A 20,653-nucleotide genomic window follows, 5' to 3' on the forward strand; every position below is an offset into this window, starting at 1 on the left:
TCTCTAGTTTTCATGAAATAAACCATTGGAATCCAAGAACGTAGTAGTTAATGGTCCCCCAAGGAAAAAGATACTGTGAGTGAAAAGATTTTTACATAGTTTGATGCGGTTCTGGACTCCCTTGGGAATGAGAAAGAGAACTCTGCTACTTCCCCCTGTATTGAGGGTTAGGGGGATTAAGAAATAGAGACACAGGGGAGATGGCGAATGTTGGAGATTACAGAGGTTGTTGGGAATTTATTATTTTGCCGTTGTAATTACTTTTTGATAAATGGTATTTTCTTTATTTTCATTTGAATGGCTATGAAAATTTACTTCATGGAATTTAATAAAGATGACTTTTAATAGTTATCATTCTTGTGTTTGCTCCCTTAGCATTTGACATTGTTCAGCAAAGAAATGGTTATGGAGAAGCCCAGTCCGCTGCTTGTAGGGCGGGAGTTTGTGAGGCAATATTATACTTTGCTGAATAAAGCTCCAGAATATTTACACAGGTAAATTTTAATTGGATTATTTAGTATTTTTATTTAGTTTTATTTTCTTGAATATGACTACGTATATTTTGTCTTTGCTGTTTCTTCATGTCCTGACAGTGTCTTTGCAAACCACATCCAATATTTTAGCAATCTGGGTTAAAAACAGACTCTGGAGCCAGTCTAGGTTCATGTATTAGCTGCCCCATTTAATAGGTATGTAACCTTTGGGGAGTTAATTTAACCACTTCTGAACTTCAGTTTGCTCTTTCAGGTAATACCATTTACTCCTGAGGTCGTTGGGGGCAGTTAAATGAATCAATATATGCAATTCACTGAGAACATTGCTTGGCATAGAGGAAGTCATATGTTTTATTACAATAAGATCTGGGTTCTCTTTATGAAAAACTTAACTTTCATAACCTTAATTTAGGAATATATTAATTCTAATTGCTTTAGGTAATACCAGAGAAACACTAATTTATCATGTACTTAAGAGCAGTATAAAAATATTAATGAGAAATTAGATGCTGAAATACTATTGATGTTTTTTACTTGATCTCTGAATTATTTTAATTAATTTAAATGTAAACTTTTAATCTAAGACTTTGGAATTAGTGATCATTTGGAACTCTTGAGTAGAATGTTGCACAGTATCTGATACCCAAACAAACCTAGATAACTTGAGTTTTTGTATCTAAAAGGAAATAGGTCAATTACTACAGCATCAGTAATTAGAATCTATTTTGAATTATCTCATTATTCCACTTAACAAAATACAGATGTGGTAAGAATTAGATGAGACTAGCTAACGATTGTATATTTAGTGTGCCAGACACACTAAGACTTCCGTGTCATTACACACTTAATCCTCACAACAACCCTATGGAGAAGTTGCTGTTGTTCTGCTTTATAACCAAAGAAACTGAACTTAAAGACCGTAAGTCTCAAGATTACACAAGTAATGAGTGACCGAGCCAGACCTGGGAACTAGGTCTGTTTGACACCAGAACTCTATTGCCTCAGACTTCTCTTCACAACTGAATGTTAATCATTATCAATGGATTTACAGGTTTTATGGCAGGAATTCTTCCTATGTTCATGGTGGAGTAGATGCTAGTGGAAAACCCCAGGAGGCTGTTTATGGCCAAAATGTGAGTATCAATTTCATATACATTTTAGATTATTTTTATTTTATTAAGTTAAGATAAGTGGTTTGGGAAAGAGCCTTCTTGTGCCCGTGGATTTCTTCTTGAATGTGATCAATTAACTGTACTAGAATTTATGTTGCAGTTGTTGAATGTGCTTTGAGTTCTTACAAACATCCATTTTTTATAAAACAGTATTACATTGGGGTGATACAAAGGAGAAGATGGGACATTTTTATATTCTTGGTGTATTTTGTACATGAAATAGTTGACAGTGTATTAAGTTTACACAAATGTAGGCTAAACGTTGTGTTACAGGAATGCATAGAAGCGTATCTTCTTTACGACTTTGTAGAGGATGTGGGACTTATACAGGCTTTGGCCTTAACCAAATAAGAGGAAATTGAAAGTAGAAGAAATGGCCTCAGCAGACACACAGTAAAGTGAAATTAGGTGTGACTTCAAGGAGTAGTCAACACAGCTTATGTGAATGACTAAATACTTAATACAGAACAGTGGCAGAAAGCTGTATAATAGGAGACAGCCATCATGATTTCTTATAAAGAGAGGTGACATGTTGAAACTAGTGGTTTTAGGAACATTGGTCAGGCAGTAATGCACAACATGGTAGAATGGGTTCAGATGAGGCAGAGATATTAAGTAGGTAGTATTCTAATATTGTGAGGAAATCAGTGAAAGTCTGTAGTGTTGTACAGGTAATGCATGTAACAAATTTGTATTTCCTCCCCACATTCTTTTCCTAATAAAGGATATACACCACAAAGTATTGTCTCTGAACTTCAGTGAATGTCATACTAAAATTCGTCATGTGGATGCTCATGCAACCTTGAGTGATGGAGTAGTTGTCCAGGTCATGGGTTTGCTATCCAACAGTGGACAGCCAGAGAGGAAGTTTATGCAAACATTTGTTCTGGCTCCTGAAGTAAGTTTTCATTTCAGTTAATTTTCATTTATGTGATTTTATTTTGCTGCTGCTAATTGCTTCAAGTGTCCGAAGAGTTTCTTTTTACAGGTATAAATATGCATGTAGCCATTTTTGAGAAATCTATTTTGGATCTGTTGATTAAGTGAGATCCTGATACAAATGTGTAAATAGATGATTAAGATTACAGAAACAATATAAAAAGCATATATTTGATAAATAACATACTAAACAATGGAAAAATTCCATTTGTTAGTTGATCCTAGTTCTCTTCTGTTGAGTAACCATTTCTTGAGTTTTGATAGTCTTTGAATGATCTTCTGTAGTTTATATTATCATATAGCATGGTCAAATTTTGTAAGTTATGTTGAGTCTACATTATTTTTGTACTATTAAAATAGAAATTGTGTGTGCCATATAATTTGTTCTTTTAATGTAATGCTACATTTATTGATATTTATGGAATATTTGGATGTTGTTTTCCTATAGGGATCTGTTCCAAATAAGTTTTATGTTCACAATGACATGTTTCGTTATGAAGATGAAGTATTTGGTGATTCTGAACCAGAACTTGATGAAGGTAAGGTTACTTTCATATTAGAGGGCTTCTGTCTTTATTCATTAAGAACATGGCAAGGATGAAAGTTGCAGAAATTTGCCTCTATTGTAACTGAATCAAACCTCCTTTCCCCCTTTTTGTTCCTGTTTTTTGTTATAAAAGAAATAGATATTCATTAGATGAAATTATAAAAATTAGACAAAGAAAGTAAAAAAATTTCCCTCATCCTCTAACCAAGAGTTGGCTTATTACAGAATTTTGTTATAGCTTATACTGACCAGTACTTTTCTAAAAGTGGAAGTATGCTGGCTCAGAGCTTGCTTTTTCTCACTTAATATATCTTTGTTGGCTATTGACTTTTTTTTTCAGCTATACCATAATTATTTAATTGATTTTTCCATTGATATACATCAATTTATTTCCTTTTCTTTATCATTATTGTTCCATTGAATAGACGTGACAAAGGAAATTGAGTTATGACTTTAATATCATTCATTTCCTATCCTTTTCTTACTAATGGACCTTTTTTAAAAATAGAGTAATTCCAAACTTCATCTTTCTTGCTTTCCAGCTTTTTAAAAAAACAAAGAATGTTACAATTAAAAGCCTTTGTAAGAAATAAGTCAATTTTTTTTTACTATAATATCACTTCCTTAAACATTAAAAATACATGTATCAAATTGTGTATTAAGCCTCTTAAAAAGATGTGATGTATTATTTATTGTCAGAATCAGAGGATGAAGTAGAAGAGGAACAAGAAGAAAGGCAACCATCTCCAGAACCTGTGCAAGAAAATGCTAACAGTGGTTACTATGAAGCTCACCCTGTGACGTAAGAATACTGATAGCAAGGCCAAATTTGGTTTCAACTATAATGCAGTAGCAAGGTGGTTTTTATTTCTAGAATTACTGTTGGAAGTAAATTTTTGATAAAGCTACCAAGCCAGCATTTGAGTATTCACTGTATATATGCAAGAAATTTGGGAAGCATTGTATTTAATCCAAAAACTGAACATGGTTTGGCCCCAAACTGATCACATACTGATGCAGCACAATGCTTGAAACAACACAGAGTGAGCATTTTATTTTTTAAATAATGAGGTTTGTTTATAGGTAGTGCTAAAGTAAACATTTTGAGTAATCAAGTTTTTAAATGGTTAAAGAAATGCTGCTTGAGTATTATTCCTTTCTGCCTTCTAGTTCTTAATGGACTTTTGCTTCAGAGCATTATTACTAGCATGCCCTTTAGATTAGAGAAATGCTGAGTTTTCTTTTATTCAAACTGATTATTTCACTCATACTGAAAAGTGAATAAAATATTTTATTGTAGTAATGGTATAGAGGAGCCTTTGGAAGAATCCTCTCATGAACCTGAACCTGAGCCAGAATCTGAAACAAAGACTGAAGAGCTGAAACCGCAAGTGGAGGAGAAGAACTTAGAAGAATTAGAGGAGAAGTCTACATCTCCTCCTCCTGCTGAACCTGTTTCTCTGCCACAGGAGCCACCAAAGGTTAGATCAAAGGAGCTTTTTAGACCTATAACATCACACTTTCATATATGGTGCCATTAATGAAGCATGACCTTTGTTCTGTTACAATACATTGTTTAACATAGTAAAGTATGCTTTTTTAAAAAAAAAGTATATGAAAGAAGCTATGGGTTTTTTTTTTTTTTTAATAATCCTGAGGAAATTTCATTGTATTTTTACCCCCTAAAAAGTACCCCTGACTGAAATTTGTATGCAGTGTTAGTATCTTACATGAAATCATTTGGGTCCATGTATAAAGCTGAGCTCCTCTTCCACTCTGTACTGAGTCCTCTAGCATGGATGCAACAGGAATCATGCAATTTCCCAAATTAAAACAAGTTGGCCTATTATTAAAAGAAGAGATACATGTTTTTTCTGGTTTAAATGTGAACAATTTCCTTTCTACACTAATGAAACTAGTGACACCCATAGTGTATCATTTAAACCTATCTAAAACATCTTTTATCTTTCTGTAAAGTAGAAGGTTAAAGTATATTTGGGTAGTGAGAGGAGATTCCTTGTTCAATTTGTGAATGTCTGTTAAAGTTTCCAGCTAGTGTTCTCTTCTCTTCTGTCCTTCCCCTCTCCCCTTAACACCATCTCAGCACCCTGTCTTCCCCCAAAAGGGAAAAGAAATTGGTTCTGTTAGGTTCTTACTTTTTCTACCATGTGTAGTTGTTAGTGGTTTTGTTTGCCACTTGCTCATCTACTTAGAGCATATAGGAACTTGCTTGTGGATTTTAGTTGTTCAGACAAAAGAGTCAAATAATCTTGCATAATGAGATTTTGAAAGCTGGCACATAGACTGGCATGTGTGTGTGTGCCTTTCTTTCAGGAGTCCTCCATAATAGAGCAATAGTTTAGAAATGAAAAGAAAATATTTATTTGGAAGTTGCCCTATAGGAATGTTGGTGGTTTTCCATGATTAGTAGTCTAGGTTTGTTGCATTTCCTGCAGGCTTTCTCCTGGGCTTCAGTGACCAGTAAAAACCTGCCTCCTAGTGGTACTGTTTCTTCCTCTGGAATTCCACCCCATGTTAAAGCACCAGTCTCACAGGTAACCAATCTGTGAACACATTGGATTGTATCCTTGTTACATTGCCAATTGCTTATCTTTTTTATACTTTTAAAGTGAGTCAATCAGAAATTATGGATTAAATATACAAAAAATGTATTAAATGTCAGTGCACCCACTTTAAATGCCAAATCTCCATTCATCATCTACATAGGTGGTATTTGGGGTTTGGGTATGTGAAATACAGATTAAGTTGGTTTTACTAATATCTATTGGCATTTAAAAGGCTTCTTAAAATAACCAAAAAAAGTTCCTTTTTCAAAGTTTAAAATTTTATTTAGCAAAAATATTTTAGGGAAGAAATTTGGAAAGGCACAAAATAGTATGGCATTATAAAGAATCGCTGTTTTTTAGAAACAGAGAACTTTAAAAAATACACTGCCTAAGCTCTCAGTCTGTAAGTGGTTCATACCATTTAATTGAAGCCTGTACCAACTTATGACTGTAGTGTTCACCTTAACTGATCATTCCAGTATTCTGCTTTTTGTCTGTTTGTCATCCTACCCATTTCAGAGCTTTTAAAAAATTGAAAATAAGATAACGGGCTACCTAATATGTTTATTAGGTAAAATTTAGAGTTAACTAAATTCTAAGGTTGATAGGCACAGTTGAAGGGTGTCCATTTCTTTTCCCTACACTTTGAGTCAAACTTCATTCCACCAGAAAATTTACATTTAAAATGATAAGTGCACATAAAATTGTGTCTGTACACCTCTCTATATGCTCTTAAACAGTGAAACTTTGAGATTTCAGAAGTAGCTGGTAACTATTAGTGTTTCTAGTATTTGTACACATAATTAGCTTGTACATAATAGAATACACAGCCTCATGATAAGTTTTTTTCAGCCAAATATTCAGGAACTATTGAGTAATCATCTCAGATCACAAACCAGAATTCTATCTTAATGAATAAAATTAATTTGCGAAGTACTGATTATGCTTTTCAATGCATCTGAAGACCCAATAAGTGACTTCCAGATTTTCTTTTGAAATGCTATAATTCTTACCAGATTTGCATTTGGAGTCCTTTGAATTGTTACTTGATCTCAGAGAGTTGTTTAAATTTATTTTAAACTTACTGCTAGTTAAAAGTTAGGGTAGCTAATGGCTTATTTTGCCTTTAGTAAGTGTCAGGCATTGTGCAAAGCACTTAAATATTTATTCTTATCTAATCCTCACAACCACCCTGTGAGAATGATTACTATTATTCCTGCTTTACAGATGAGTAAATTGAGGCCTAGAGTTCCTCACCTAAGGTCAGACAGCTATATAAATAAATTAGTAGGGCTGGGCTTTCATTGCAGGTGGACACAATGCAAATCTATAGGTTTCTTTAGCCTCTGGAGGGTAATGTAGCTACATCAGAGAAGAAGAATGCTGACTTACGGCACATCTAAATTACATTAGATCCTAGCCTCTTAGCCAGGAAAAAAATTTTTAAGTTTTTTTTAAATTGTAAGAGACTGGATTATATTTCCCACCCCACCCCCTTTTTAAACAAAAATGTTAAACGTTTATAATTTAAATTTCTGATCTCTTTAAGCTGTATTAGAATGGATTCATGATTTTTCCACTTGATTTAATAAACCCTTTAATTTTATTTTGTTACTTTGGTGTAATATCCATTTCCTTAATACTTTTAGCATAGATTATTAATAAAAGGAGGATTAATCTAGTTCTAGGGCATTGGTAGGCATTAATTTAGAAGTAGGTAGGTTAATTTCTTGTAATTATATTTTGTCTGGAAATTGATTAGTTCATTTAAATAGCTTATGTTCTGTTGAAGTACATATTATGGTTTTACCTGCTGCTGTTGACTTGATTTGATGGTTTCATTTTTATTGCATATTCTCTTTGACCTTCATTTGTGAGATTTGTCATGTGAGCATACTTTCTGGTTGCATGGAATTAATTGTAAGGCCTTATAGTTGTGTGTGGTATATTAGCTATTTTACCTTGTTGGAATAGTTTTCATGAAATTGAGCCTGAAGAATTAGTAAGTGCACAGCTCCCTTAGTTGGCATATATTAATCATTTATTGAAAGGAATATTGATAAATTTTTTTTGGTCTCATATATTTTTCTTGTATTGGCTTTATCAAGTATCTCTTAAAAGTCAGGTTGTTAAATTAATGTATGGATTATTTGTAAGATGTTGGAAATTATTTAAATTTATGTTTTTAATTTTAAATCCTTAAAAGATAATGAAGTCCTTTTTTGTTTTGCTACTTGTAGTTATTTTCATTATCTGTTTTGAAAAGAGTTTGAATCAATCACCCAGAGTTCTTTCTTTTTCTTTGTATGAGTTTTTCAAATTAAAAATACATTTCCTATTTTTAGTAACTTCTTAAACATACTAGCTTCATCAAACTTTGTTAGAGCATATCTGTTCTTTAATTCTGTTTTACATTCATAATGAAGTAACTTCTGCTTTTAGGCCCTTAGTTGAAATTTCTAAATAATTGCCTTTTTCAGATCTGACATTTTCAATAAAGTTATTATGTAGTGTTAAATTTGAAATACAGATAGCTGTAACTTAGGGCTCCTGGTCAGGCATAGAACATTCACCTACATGTTTTGGGGTAGAGAACTAAAAATGTAATTTAACTTTAAATGAACCAGTAGTTAACTGAACATCTCTGTGTAACAGCACTGTGCTTGGTTCTTTATGTGGTGTAGAAATGAATTAAGATACGGTTCTTGTAAGAATAAATACGTATTAAAAAAAAGAATAAATATGTATAAATTTAAAACTTGGGAGAGTTAAACATTAGCTTTTTTTTTTAAGTAACAAAATTCTAGAACATGGGAAACAACTTTATTTTGAGGGAAATGGGAACTACATGAAGAAAACAGAATTGGGAAAATCTGTTAAGAACTGCTAGGATAGGAGATAATATACCTTTTGGTTACAGTGGGTGAAATCACTTATAATAAATTGTCAGTTTTTGAAAGAAACATAGCTCTTTGTAACAAAATTGGTCCTTACAAATTATAATATCCCAGTTATATAAATGATGAAAGAGTCTGAGCCACTGCCTGGACTGAGGTACTCAGAGATGATCAGCCATAAAGACAGGACTGAAATTACTAGCTTTCTGACTTGACACATTTTTCATATTCCTGCTGAGTGTTTTCAGCATGTATTTTGTCTCTTCCTTGGACCATAAGTATTTGGACAGTAGACAGCCTGAAGAGGTTGGGAATACAGAACATGCCAATGTATTAAGGAAAAGGTAATAGCAGATGTGAATGTCATTTTCTTTTTAAAACAGTTACTTTAATTATATGTGTTTAATTTAGCAGTTAGCAGAAACTTTTGGAGGGTACCCTAAAATGTTCTGTTACTTCTGCCACCTCCAAGAAGCAGTTAAGAAACATTGTTGGGGTCAGTACTTAAATAAATGCACACTTCTCGGCCGTAAGGAAGAACAATAGGAAACTAAAGGACTTCATTGACTATTTGAGATGCTATATACATGTTCCTATCTTGTTTTTTATGTGCATTTTAACTTCAAGGTAGTATTTTTAGGTGCCAGAGTATGCCAAATTGTATTTTGAACTATCAAAACACTGATTTTTAAAATTATTTATGGGGTGAGGTTTAGAAGATAATCTGAGTACTATTAAATTTGAAAGGCAACAAACTAGATAATTAGAAAGTGTCATATATTTTTGTCTTTCTAAGATAAAGATGGCTTTTTATTTTGTATATATGTATTTACATGGAGTGGCTCATCTTGCATTTTTGTGATTTTTGTAGCAATACCTTTTATGCTGTCTCTTTGTGGATATAACTTTATTGAAAAAATATGGTTGTAAAAGCAGCTTTTTGTGAGTTACAGCCTTGTGTGGAAAATAAAAACTTACCCTACAGTCCTAGATTGGTACAGAATATCTTTGTAAAAATTTGTTTTCACATATATAGGATACTATATTAAAAATACTCTAAACTTAAAATTACCATTATGCCTGCTAGTGACTTGCTGGTGGTTGCTTTACTTGGTTTTTCTCTTATGGAATGTGTGTTTTCATAATGTGTTTTTTCCCTTATATTGTAGCCGAGGGTGGAAGCTAAACCAGAAGTTCAGTCTCAGCCACCTCGTGTGCGTGAACAGCGACCTCGAGAACGACCTGGTTTCCCTCCTAGAGGACCAAGACCAGGTGAGCTGGCCCCTCAGCCTTTAGCACCTAGCACTGGAAAAGCTGGAAAAGACTGAAACTGAAAAAAAAATTTTTTTAACTATAATACATTTTATACACAAATCCTTTCAGTACCAGATTACTTAAAGGCTTGAGTAACCTGCTGAATACAGCCAGGGACAAAACAACTTTTAGAGGATTAGCTGACGTACCACGGAGGCCTGTATTTTGAAGGTGTAATAGAATTTTGAGACAAATTTTATTTGGTTATTGTCACTGGTTGTAAGAAGTCAAAACCTAGCTGCCAATAACCTAGTCTCTTACTTAGCACTCTTACCTCTTCACAGATAAACGATAAGCACACCCTGATTCTTCTTATTTTGATTGTCTTAGGTATTAAGTTGCCATGATTTTTGACTTGTTTCCATTGTTAGCTAATATATGTAGAACCTCTGAATTCCGTAAGTATGCTTAGATTGCTTTTGGGAGGAGGTGGGAGAATAGTTTACATCAAATTTAGAATATATAATTTTCCCACAAAAGTAAGATAAGTGATGTGTTGTTAAACTAGAAGTCATGGGAGCTGGGGTTTGTCCTAGCTTTGCCACTGACTGAGTTTATGATCTTGGGTGAGACCCTTAAATCATGAGATTCTCTTATGCTATTTGGTTACTACATAAATTTTTCCTATGTGATGTCTTTTTTTTATATGCCTCACTGTGTTCCTTGTAGTTTTTTGGGAGGATCAAATTCGATTTTATATATATATACACACATATACACACACACACACACACACATACAGACATGCACAAACCCTAATGTGTATAAAAGGCCTATATAAATGAGATATTATTGCTATTAAATTTACTGATTTGCCTATGGTGTCATACAACCAAAGACCAAGTAATTTGTGAACTTCAAAATACTACACAAATACTTAGTTCAAATAGATCTCACTATTTGAGATCTATTTGAAATCTATTTTTATGTATCTGAAATTGGTTCCTGGGTGATGGCAAGAGTTTGGTTAAGGAGGAATACTTGTATGGCTAATATTTGATTCTCATATAATCAGAGCAGCAGATCTAGAGAGGGACTGTAGCAATCTAGTCAATACGCTCACTTTCCACTTTTGTGTCATATTGTTCTCTAACTAACCTACTAATAATTGGCACTTCCCCCTCTGTTCAGGGAACTCACTATCTTACTAAACTAAACTAAAACAGGAATATCAAGTGGTGTTTTTTTTTTAACATTCAGTTGCTTTGAACTAGTTTTTATGTGACACTGTAAACTTTAATATCGGTTCTATTCCTTTTCTCAGGTAGAGGAGATATTGAACAGAATGAACCTGACAACCGTAGAATAATTCGCTATCCAGATAGTCATCAACTCTTTGTTGGTAACTTGCCACATGATATTGATGAAAATGAACTGAAAGAGTTCTTCATGAGTAAGTGGTTTATTTTGCTTTATTGTAAAATTAAGAACAAGAAAAGAGCTTTTTTCCTAACATAATTAGGATTTAAAAAAAAACATTTACCTCTGTATACTGTGTGTATCTCCAGGCACTAATCACCTTTAATTGTTAAGAAGGGAGTAGAAGGTTGTATCAGAGATTTCCCATTGACTGTACTTAGTGTTGACTTGCCTGGTTCTGTAGAGGTTAGAAGAAAGAGCTAGGTGAACATCTTAAATTTGGAAATGAGATTCATTTGGCAAGTCAGAAATAGAAAATAACATTGTCTCTTTAAAACTATGTAGGTAACTTTTCTTTTGAAAGCATTAACAAAAGATGAAGAAGGAAGAAGCAGAAGAGTAACAAGACAGGCTAGTTGGCCTCTAAGGTGAATGACCTATAAAAGTAAATGTACCTTAATTGTCACTGTCACAATAGCAGCTTGTGACTTTTATTTTGAAATGGATAAGGAGATTAAGGTATTACATCCTGAACAATTAAAGTCACAAAATATTCTGTTAAAATATTTAACCCTTGGTGTAATGTATATTTTCACAGGTTTTGGAAACGTTGTGGAACTTCGCATCAATACCAAGGGTGTTGGGGGAAAGCTTCCAAATTTTGGTTTTGTGGTTTTTGATGACTCTGAACCAGTTCAGAGAATCTTAATTGCAAAAGTAAGTGACTTAAGGGGCATGATTCAAGACTCTTATTCCTATTGTATATGATGCTAATTTGGTGCATTTAAAAACTATAGAAAGCCTTTTTTTTAAACAGTAAAGCTAAAAATAGTTCACTATAAAATGGTATTTATGCAAAGAATAAAGATTTGTTAGTTTTAAAGTCTGAGGTATGGATTTTATTATTTACTCTGGTGAAGAAAGTTGGAATAGATATTAAGAATTTCGTGAAAGTTTTTGTCTCTTAGGATTTCCTTATGTGTGGGAGGTAATACCACATTACTATTACTGTCTAACCTGCCCGTGTAAATTTTTTCCTTCCCTTTTAAAGCCAATTATGTTTCGAGGGGAAGTACGTTTAAATGTGGAAGAGAAAAAAACAAGAGCTGCCAGAGAGCGAGAAACCCGAGGTGGTGGCGATGATCGCAGGGATATCAGGCGCAATGATCGAGGTCCTGGTGGTCCCCGTGGAATAGTGGGCGGTGGAATGATGCGGGACCGGGATGGAAGAGGACCCCCTCCAAGAGGTGGCATGGCACAGAAACTTGGCTCTGGGAGAGGAACCGGGCAGATGGAAGGCCGCTTCACAGGACAGCGTCGCTGAGGCTCCACTGTTGCAAAGTCTTGGCAGTGGTACATTTTTCATCGTGTTTGCATTCTTGTTAATTTTTTTTGGCTTTGGAATGTGACACAGCCTTTTTGATCATTTCTTTGATGTGAAAAGCATCTTTGGGTTATCAGTTAAATTGAGGTGGACATTATTTCCCCAGTTTTACAACAGGATTTGCATTGTTAATTTATAAATCTAGACTTGGAGAATTAAGGACTGAGAAGTGACCATATCTTAAACTATCTACAACAAAGTGAACTTAAAAGGACATGCCCAACTGAATTCAGGTCCTTTGAGTCAAAAAAATCCTCTGCTGCACATTTTGTTTAAGTGTTACTGTTTCTGCCTATTAATATTGGAAACACAAATAGTGCAATTTGTGCAATTGGAGAATCTTGCCTTTTTTCTTGACTCCCCCCCAAATACAAACCAACAGAAACTTACGTATGCACTCATCAGAATGCACTAAATGGGTAGTCTGAACTCATTAACGCTGACATCTGCAACAGGAGGCAACAGGGGAAAAGAAATCTTTCATTTTTTTTTCCAGTAGAGTATAGTTTGTGAAATGATGAGGGCATTTTATCTGCTTGCTGTGACCAGCGTGTGTACACATAAACCTTAACAAGACTACAAGTATGTTCCAGAAGGAAATAATTTAGTTATGAACTAAATAACAAAAATCAGAACTTCAAATGCTATGGTCTTAAATATTAGACCAGATTTAGTAGCTCCGTATCTAAGATTTTTCTACCTGCCCCTCTTCAGTACAGGGATGGCTGGCTGCTCAACACACTCCTCCTCCCTTTCCTCCTTTCTTTAAGCTGTGTACAGTGAAAATTGTCTTTACTGTATTTTTGTTCTCTGGTAATGTAATAAGCATGATGGTGCCTTCTATTAATACATCATTCCAGTCTTGCTGGTAATTTTGTACAGTATAGTGTATGAATTGCTGTGCTGCAAAGCCAAACAGCTGCAAAATGTTGAAAAATCATTGAAGTGTATAAAAATTGCAGTATCTTTAAAATCAGTAAAATTGACTAGCATATTATTTACCTTGTTCTTCAGTTAACAACTTTGTGTTCTCCGTGGGAGGGAGTCTTGTGTGTTTGTGAAGGAGAGGGAAGGAGGAAGTCAGTTATTTGAGTAAGTCTCTTGACTTTTCTCATAACCTGAATGTGAACCTTGAAGCGTATCATTTGAGAGGTGCTTGGAAAAGTCAATCAACTTGATGTACATTTTTAGTGACATTTAAAAAGCAGTCAGATTCCATAAATGGCAAGTAAACCTGAAGTGAGGATACTGCAATTTTCAGAGAAAAGAACAACAGCTCTTAAGTGTTTGCATTTTCTATTTGGGGGGCAGGGAACTGTCATTCATTTTGCACAATTCTTGAACTGATGTCAGCACCCGAGTGGCTCTGAATTTAAGTCTGGGACGACATCTTTTATTTTTACATGAATCTCTAAACAATTCTGTGAGCAAAGTTTGTAGCTGCTGGATTATTGTCTGTCTTTATAACAAGTTCCAGTAAACCGCACGTATGACAAAGGATGTCCAGTTTTACGCTTGGAGCATTCGGTACATACCAGTTTCTGATGTTTCAGGCTAGGAGTGGGGTAAATAAGTGTGACCACTTAAAGCTGCTTGTTAGCATGGAAGACTTCTCCATTCTGTCTTAGTAAAAACAAACAAAAAACGCACTTGACATAATAGCAAACTGGTTCTAAATTATGAAACTGTTTGCTATTTAATAAACTAGCAAATGATGCACATAATTTTGTTTTTCATGTACTGGGCAATATAAGTAAAAGTAAATCTGTCCCTTTTTCCCCTGCTTGAATGAGGTCTTCCATGTTTGAGGAAAAGTCTTGCACTATTGCATATATTTTGGGGACACAGATTTCTCAGTTTCCATTTTGTGGGGCTTAAGGATTTTTTTTTTCCTGTTTGAAATACTTTCACGGTTTCTGATGTATAGTACTTGAAGTTCTTACTAGAAAATTACTTTTGAGTTTTGAAGCCTTTATTCAAACTGCTTTTAAATAAGTGGTTTATCTTCAGTGTTTTGTTTTGTTTTGTTTTTTATAGCATATTTTCCCTCCACTCTTTCATTTCTTTCATATATGTAAAATTTCCAATCCAACATATTGCCCTGCCACCCATGAAAACTGTTCTGGCACCAAAAGTAACGACAAATGTTAAGTGTAATAGAAAATTAAAGCAAAGAGCCATTCAGCTTCAGTCTTTACATACCATGAATAAAACATTAAAACATCACATGGAGAAGTTTACATGGTGATTGTTCACCTGCAGTACTGTGGACTTTTAACATTTTGTCCCCTTTTCAGTGAACCAGAGTAAAATACTCATCTACCATTACTGTTATTTGCTGATTTTTTTTTGTTTGTTTGGATGGTAATATTCTATTCTATCCTTATGACACTATTGCAACCAAATTGGCTTTACCATCTTGGCTTTAGTAGGTATAGAAGACAATGGATTACCATCTTTATTGCTGTAATGTGTTAAGCATTATATGCTAGTAGTATCTAGTTTAATTGTTTCAGGTGGAAAGTATTCTTTGAGTTTCCATTTTGAATGTGTTTGGACTAAACAAACAATAAACTACTGATGTCTGCAGCATTTATCTATGTCCCTAATTTAATCTATAGGTTTGTGTTCCAAAATATTTTCTCCCGATTGCATTTCACACAGCCTAAGTAAAAATAAGGAATTATTCTAAAACCAACTGATTATTTGTGAAATTAGATGTGTAAAATAAAACAAGTAAGACCTGATTGTTGTTAGAGATTGATCCCAGTTCAGTTAGATAGCTGGCATACAAGGTAAAGGATGTTAGAACAGAATAATAAGTGGTAAGGAAGGTGAGAAGGGTCTAAAGCAGACTACTGACTTTTTTTTTTTTTTTTTTTAATTTGGAGTTTTCCAAAGAATTGCTACCTCATCTCAGAAGGAAAGAAGAAAAGAAATGGGAAGATTGAGGTTATCTGAAGTTATGGACATGACCCAATTCAGCAATTGCAACAATCTTGCCAAGCTCTAAAAGAGTATTAAGAGAAAGAATCATTTAGTTATAAATATGAATATATACTTCAAATGAAAAATGAGGTCCTAAAGCATATGTACTTTCAGAACTTTAGACTTTTCCTTCATTAAAAAGGATAGTATAAATGAGTTTTCTGATACATTCATAACACTGTTCATGAAGATTCATTAACTCAATCTTCACAAATTTATATTTGAGAAAAGCCAGAATAACTATTGTTTAAATACTCTCATGGACGTAAGACTTAATTTTTATAAATGTATATTAAACTCACTTTCAATTTTAATTATAATTGTAATTTATCTAATTTTATGGCTGTGGAAAAACATTTTTCAGAGGGGGTAAAATGTATATGCCACACTGTATTGAAAAAAGAACCAAATTTCAAGGAGCAAAATATCATTTGGTCCAGGAAATCTATGTGGAACAAAGTATTTGAAAGTTTCGGCCACACAGGATGCTTCATTTTCATTGTGCTATATAATGCAGTCTTTGTATTGAGTGAATAAAAATATAGTGGATAGATGTTCAAAATTTTTCCTTTAAATTAGGACAACTTGTTGATAATTTATATTTCAACTACAGGTGAAGACTTTCTTTCATCCTGTGTTTATAAGACTTTCTAATTACGATCAGTTTAATGGCAGTTACAAAGTATTTCAAATTCTTGGATAAATGAATTATTTATCACATCCTGAGATTGCCCTTTGTGATAGATTTCAGTAGGTTTCATGTAGAGAGTAGTTGTTTAAAACTATTTGCATCCTTAAGTCTGAGAATTTCCAAGTAATGACATTTCTAGGTATTTTTGACAAAGACTAAAATCTTCCAGTCTATTTATGTAGTGTGTGTGTGTGTACATACCTTATGCTTCAGAATTACAGGAAATGAAGTCTATTTTTAACATTACTAAATACTGGGCAAAATAAATGGCAGGTTTAGAGTGAAACATTCACAGAAAGATTAACTACTCTTTGTCCTTGATCTCTTAAGTGTTTTGGTAAAGCTAGCTGTCTGCTTGGAATGCTTCAGCTTTGTGACAATATTCTAACTGCTCCTGTTTTGTGTACTCACTGTTGTTGCCCTGAAACCTTCACTGCCTGCCTCCTACACACACACACACTTCTCTGAATGGTTTTAGGAACTATCTAAAACAATGTGTTGGACCCTCAGCAACTGTTACCTGATAACTGTTTCTCAGTTAGCTGATTTTACTGTCTACCTATCCTGTGTTTCAAACACATTTTTTTAAACCCTTTTTTGCCTTGTTACCTTTTGAAGTCATAGATAATTCAAAACCCAGAGGTCCAAAACTATTTTCTCTTTCTAAGTGACTTATGCATGCCTGGTTCTCTGATAATGAACAGCTCTAATCTGACCTATTTAACCTAGAAATGTTTGAAGTCTAATCTGTTCTGCTGAATACTTTCTCTGTGTCTCTCTCCTATCCATTTTTCAGGTGCAGGAGGTCTTGTTCCTGCTATTCTGATTAACTTTCATTGGCTCATTTAATTCATTAACTATTGAGCTCCTAAGAGCCAGGCACTCTTCTAGGTACTGTTGATAAATGATGAAATAAACAAGATTTACTGCTCTCAGGTTTAAAAGGATTGAAACTTTGGAGAGAACGAGTGGGTGCATATTTAACAAGGTAGCTATGGGGCCTTGTTGGCCTTAAGGAGGTTGATCTTTATCCCAAGGACAATAGGAATTTGAAGGTTTTGGTGAGTGGCAGGAAGATAATTCTATTTTGAAATCTCTCTGGCTACAGAGTAAACAAATTGAAGGATTGAAGAAGCAATGAGTAAATAGGTGAAAGGATGCTAAAGTATTTTAGTCAAGAGCTATGATAGAGTGGTTGTACTAGCTTGTACTTGAGTGGTGATGGTAGAAGCCTAAAGAATTTGAAAGACCTGGGGAGTAAAATAAAATGGCCAGGTCTTGGTGAGGAAGAAGTTGGTATCAGAGAATTCAAAATTTTAACTTGCATAGTTGGAAAAGTAACATGATATGTGAAACACAAGTTAAAAAAACAGGCTTTCATGACGAGGAGGCAAGAGTGCTGTGAAACCGTTAATGGATTTTGGTGTGAACTAGACCTGAAAAGATAAGGCTATGTAGGAGGGTATGGAATCTTGACAACTTGCCTTTTTAAAAACTGTATAGAATGGTAAGTTTTATGTATATTTTACTACACACACACACAAACATTCTATGCACATTATATAGAGAGTACAGATAATGCAGAAGAATGAACTCCCACAATCTAACCCATAGGTGATCCTTAAAAGTATCTTGGCATGTGTGTGTGTGCTTCTTTATACTATTAAACGTTGCTTTAATGAAGACAAACCATTTAACAGTGTATCGAGTGTTTATTGAGCACCTCTTGTGTGCCAGGCACTTTTCTTGATGTTGAGGATCCATGAGCAAGATAAGTCTGCAGGGCTCCCTCTGAGCTTATGTACTTGACAATGAAGAAGAGTAGTTGTAAATGCTGTGTAAAATAAGATAGTACAGAGCAACTGAGTGGCAGCTTTAGAGAGGTGTTCCCCAGTCACCTAGAGATGACATGGAACATAGGAGCACTCCAGTTAGAGGGACTAGCTAGTGTAAAGCCTCCAAAATTGGAAAGGCTTAGAGGGTGATGAGAAGAAGCTGGGATGGGTGGAATTGGGTCAAGGGGTGGAAAAATGGTAAGAGGTGAAGTAGAGATGTTGGGACTAGATCATGTAGTCAGCCCATGTAAGGAGTTTATTTGGATATTTTCTTAATTGCAACATGAAGCCATGTAGAGGATTGATGGCAGGAGGACCAAGAATGCAAACAGGAGGCTACTGTGATAATTCAAGAATATTATATCTGAGGGAGGGAAATAAAATTTAGGTTATTTTTCGGCAACTGAATTCAGGTATCTGAAAGGAACTGAAAATGACTGAATAGTTAGCATAAAGATACAAATCAATGAAAAGTAGATACTTCCACTTAAAATAGTGTAACCAGGAAAGTAGTTATCTTTACATCCATTCTTATCTTTAAAATGAGTTCTACAATATTTGAGGGTAGACTATGAGTCACATTGCTGGTAGCTTTACATCTGATGTAATACTTAGGCCAAGTAAGGTATAGTTACCTATTTTACACTCAAGGAGACTGAGGCTCAGAAGGGTTATTGTAGTCAAACTAGCATGAAAGGATTTGAAATACTAAATTAACTAAAAGTGTTGATCTTCTTTAAAGGATGAATAATTTTAGAAAATGGGTTGTAAGCACTAAAAATTTAAACTTTGAATGCAATGCATTTTTATCCTCACTTCATTTTAGGAAATTGGAAAATCACAGCCTCCAGCATTAGCAGGCCTAAAATTAAGGATCCCTTAATCAGGAACTACTACATTCAGGAAGTACAAGCATTAAGTAATGAGGCAGAGTAAAGACTTAGAACAGAAATCAAATGGTGTCAAATACTGTTCAGAGCTGAGAAAAAAGAATACTTTTTGAGGATCTGTCATTTTATATATGTGATATCTTAATCTGATAACCCTACTAAGTTCTTACTTTTTGTTTTTAAGTTGGTGAACTAAAGCTTGGAGAGGTAAAAGCAAAGCTCTGCCTGGCATATGGTGATGAGTATAGTGACTCAGAAAACAGGTGTGAGACATTTCAGTTGGGTGATTGACTTAACAGGAGAGTGATGTTTCAAAGCAGGCACTTTAAATATTAGCAGCCGAGATGTGTGAAAGAAGAAAGACTTGTTTAGCAGTGTGTGGGTATTAGCATCTAACATATGCCAGAAACCTCCCTGGGTGCTGGCTGGCAATACACCAGGTACAGCCCACCCTCAGGGAGCTTATATTTTTTGAGGCGGGGAAGCAACAAATATAAGTGGTTTCAGTCTTGATTAGTCCTGGGCATAATACGACTCATTAGTCTCAACAGTAATCCTAAGGGGAGGAGGACTATTTTACAGAAGAGTTATCTCAGGCACAGTGGAGTTAGCTGCTTTTCCAATAGCATGTGGCTAATCGGGTGTAGGACTAGTAGAGGATGAAATAGTGACTGGACTTGAGGCTGTTCTTAATCATTACAGAGGGTGGTAATGAAAAGTCTCAAGACCACTTGATACCTGAAATGAGGAGAAAGCAGCCTTGAGAAGATCTAAAGGAAGAGCATTCCAAATAGAACAAGTGCAGAGGCCCTGTGTTTGGAATTGGCTTGTGTTCAAGGGCATTGATGCCATTGTGGCCATAATAATAAGCAGATGATACCAAGAGGTAGGTAACAGCTAAATCGAGGACAGCTGTGTATTTTGGATTTTACTCAAAGTGGGATTGTAAGGATCTGGGCAAGAAAGTGATGTGATCTGAATTAGTGAGGAGCCTGTCAGGAAGAGATGTTGGGTGATGGTGATGGTGGCTTGGATTAGGGTTGTAGCAGTGAAGACAATGATGAACGGTCTTAATTAGATAATCTGAGATACAACCTACAAGACTTTTTTATGGATTGGATTTTGAATGTGAAGGAAAGAAGGGATTCAAGGATGACTCCTGGGATTTTTATGCAACTTGGGTAGAAGGCAATATTCTATTGAGATAGAGGAGCAGGAGTGAAATGTGAAGGGAAAGTCAACAGTTCTCTTTTATCCATGTTAAGTTTATTATGCCAATAGATATCCAAGAAGGAATGTCAGATAGTATGATTTGGGAATTCTGAGGAGAGCTCCATGCTATGACTGGTCAGAATAGGTCTTTGCAGCTATTGGGTTAGATGAGATCATCTAGGAGGAGAGTGTACAAAAGAAGAGGCTAAGGACTGAGCCCTTACAGTAGCCCAGTTCTCTTCCTCACTTTAGCAATCATCTCTGTTAAATAACTCTTGGCAACAGTCATTCTCTACATATTTTGACATCTCAAAACAATGTGCTTGGGTCAGATTATTGCCCCAAAATTAAAAAAAAGAAACAA

At 34.6% G+C, this 20,653-nt stretch overlaps 1 protein-coding gene across 7 annotated transcripts in view; it reads left to right on the forward strand.

Moving 5' to 3' along the window:
- G3BP2 (G3BP stress granule assembly factor 2) overlaps positions 1-18,044 on the forward strand; it is a 73,736-nt gene extending 55,692 nt beyond the window's left edge. For 5 of the 7 annotated variants that reach the window (XM_032457873.1, XM_032457892.1, XM_014552044.2 and 2 more), the window contains 11 exons: positions 376-494; positions 1,546-1,627; positions 2,391-2,564; positions 3,054-3,144; positions 3,852-3,954; positions 4,453-4,633; positions 5,609-5,707; positions 9,786-9,888; positions 11,195-11,323; positions 11,888-12,006; positions 12,341-15,269. In XM_032457873.1, the coding sequence (XP_032313764.1) occupies positions 400-494; positions 1,546-1,627; positions 2,391-2,564; positions 3,054-3,144; positions 3,852-3,954; positions 4,453-4,633; positions 5,609-5,707; positions 9,786-9,888; positions 11,195-11,323; positions 11,888-12,006; positions 12,341-12,613 (1,449 nt within the window). In that variant the 5' untranslated portion in view covers positions 376-399 and the 3' untranslated portion in view covers positions 12,614-15,269. Of the gene's footprint in view, positions 1-375; positions 495-1,545; positions 1,628-2,390; positions 2,565-3,053; positions 3,145-3,851; positions 3,955-4,452; positions 4,634-5,608; positions 5,708-9,785; positions 9,889-11,194; positions 11,324-11,887; positions 12,007-12,340; positions 15,270-15,564 lie in introns of those variants that run through there. The other 2 variants (XM_032457884.1, XM_032457911.1) reach the window with 2 other exon arrangements.
- The last annotated feature ends 2,609 nt before the right edge of the window (positions 18,045-20,653 follow it).

The sequence above is a fragment of the Camelus ferus genome, chromosome 2, assembly GCF_009834535.1.
Source record: "Camelus ferus isolate YT-003-E chromosome 2, BCGSAC_Cfer_1.0, whole genome shotgun sequence".
NCBI lineage: Eukaryota > Metazoa > Chordata > Mammalia > Artiodactyla > Camelidae > Camelus > Camelus ferus.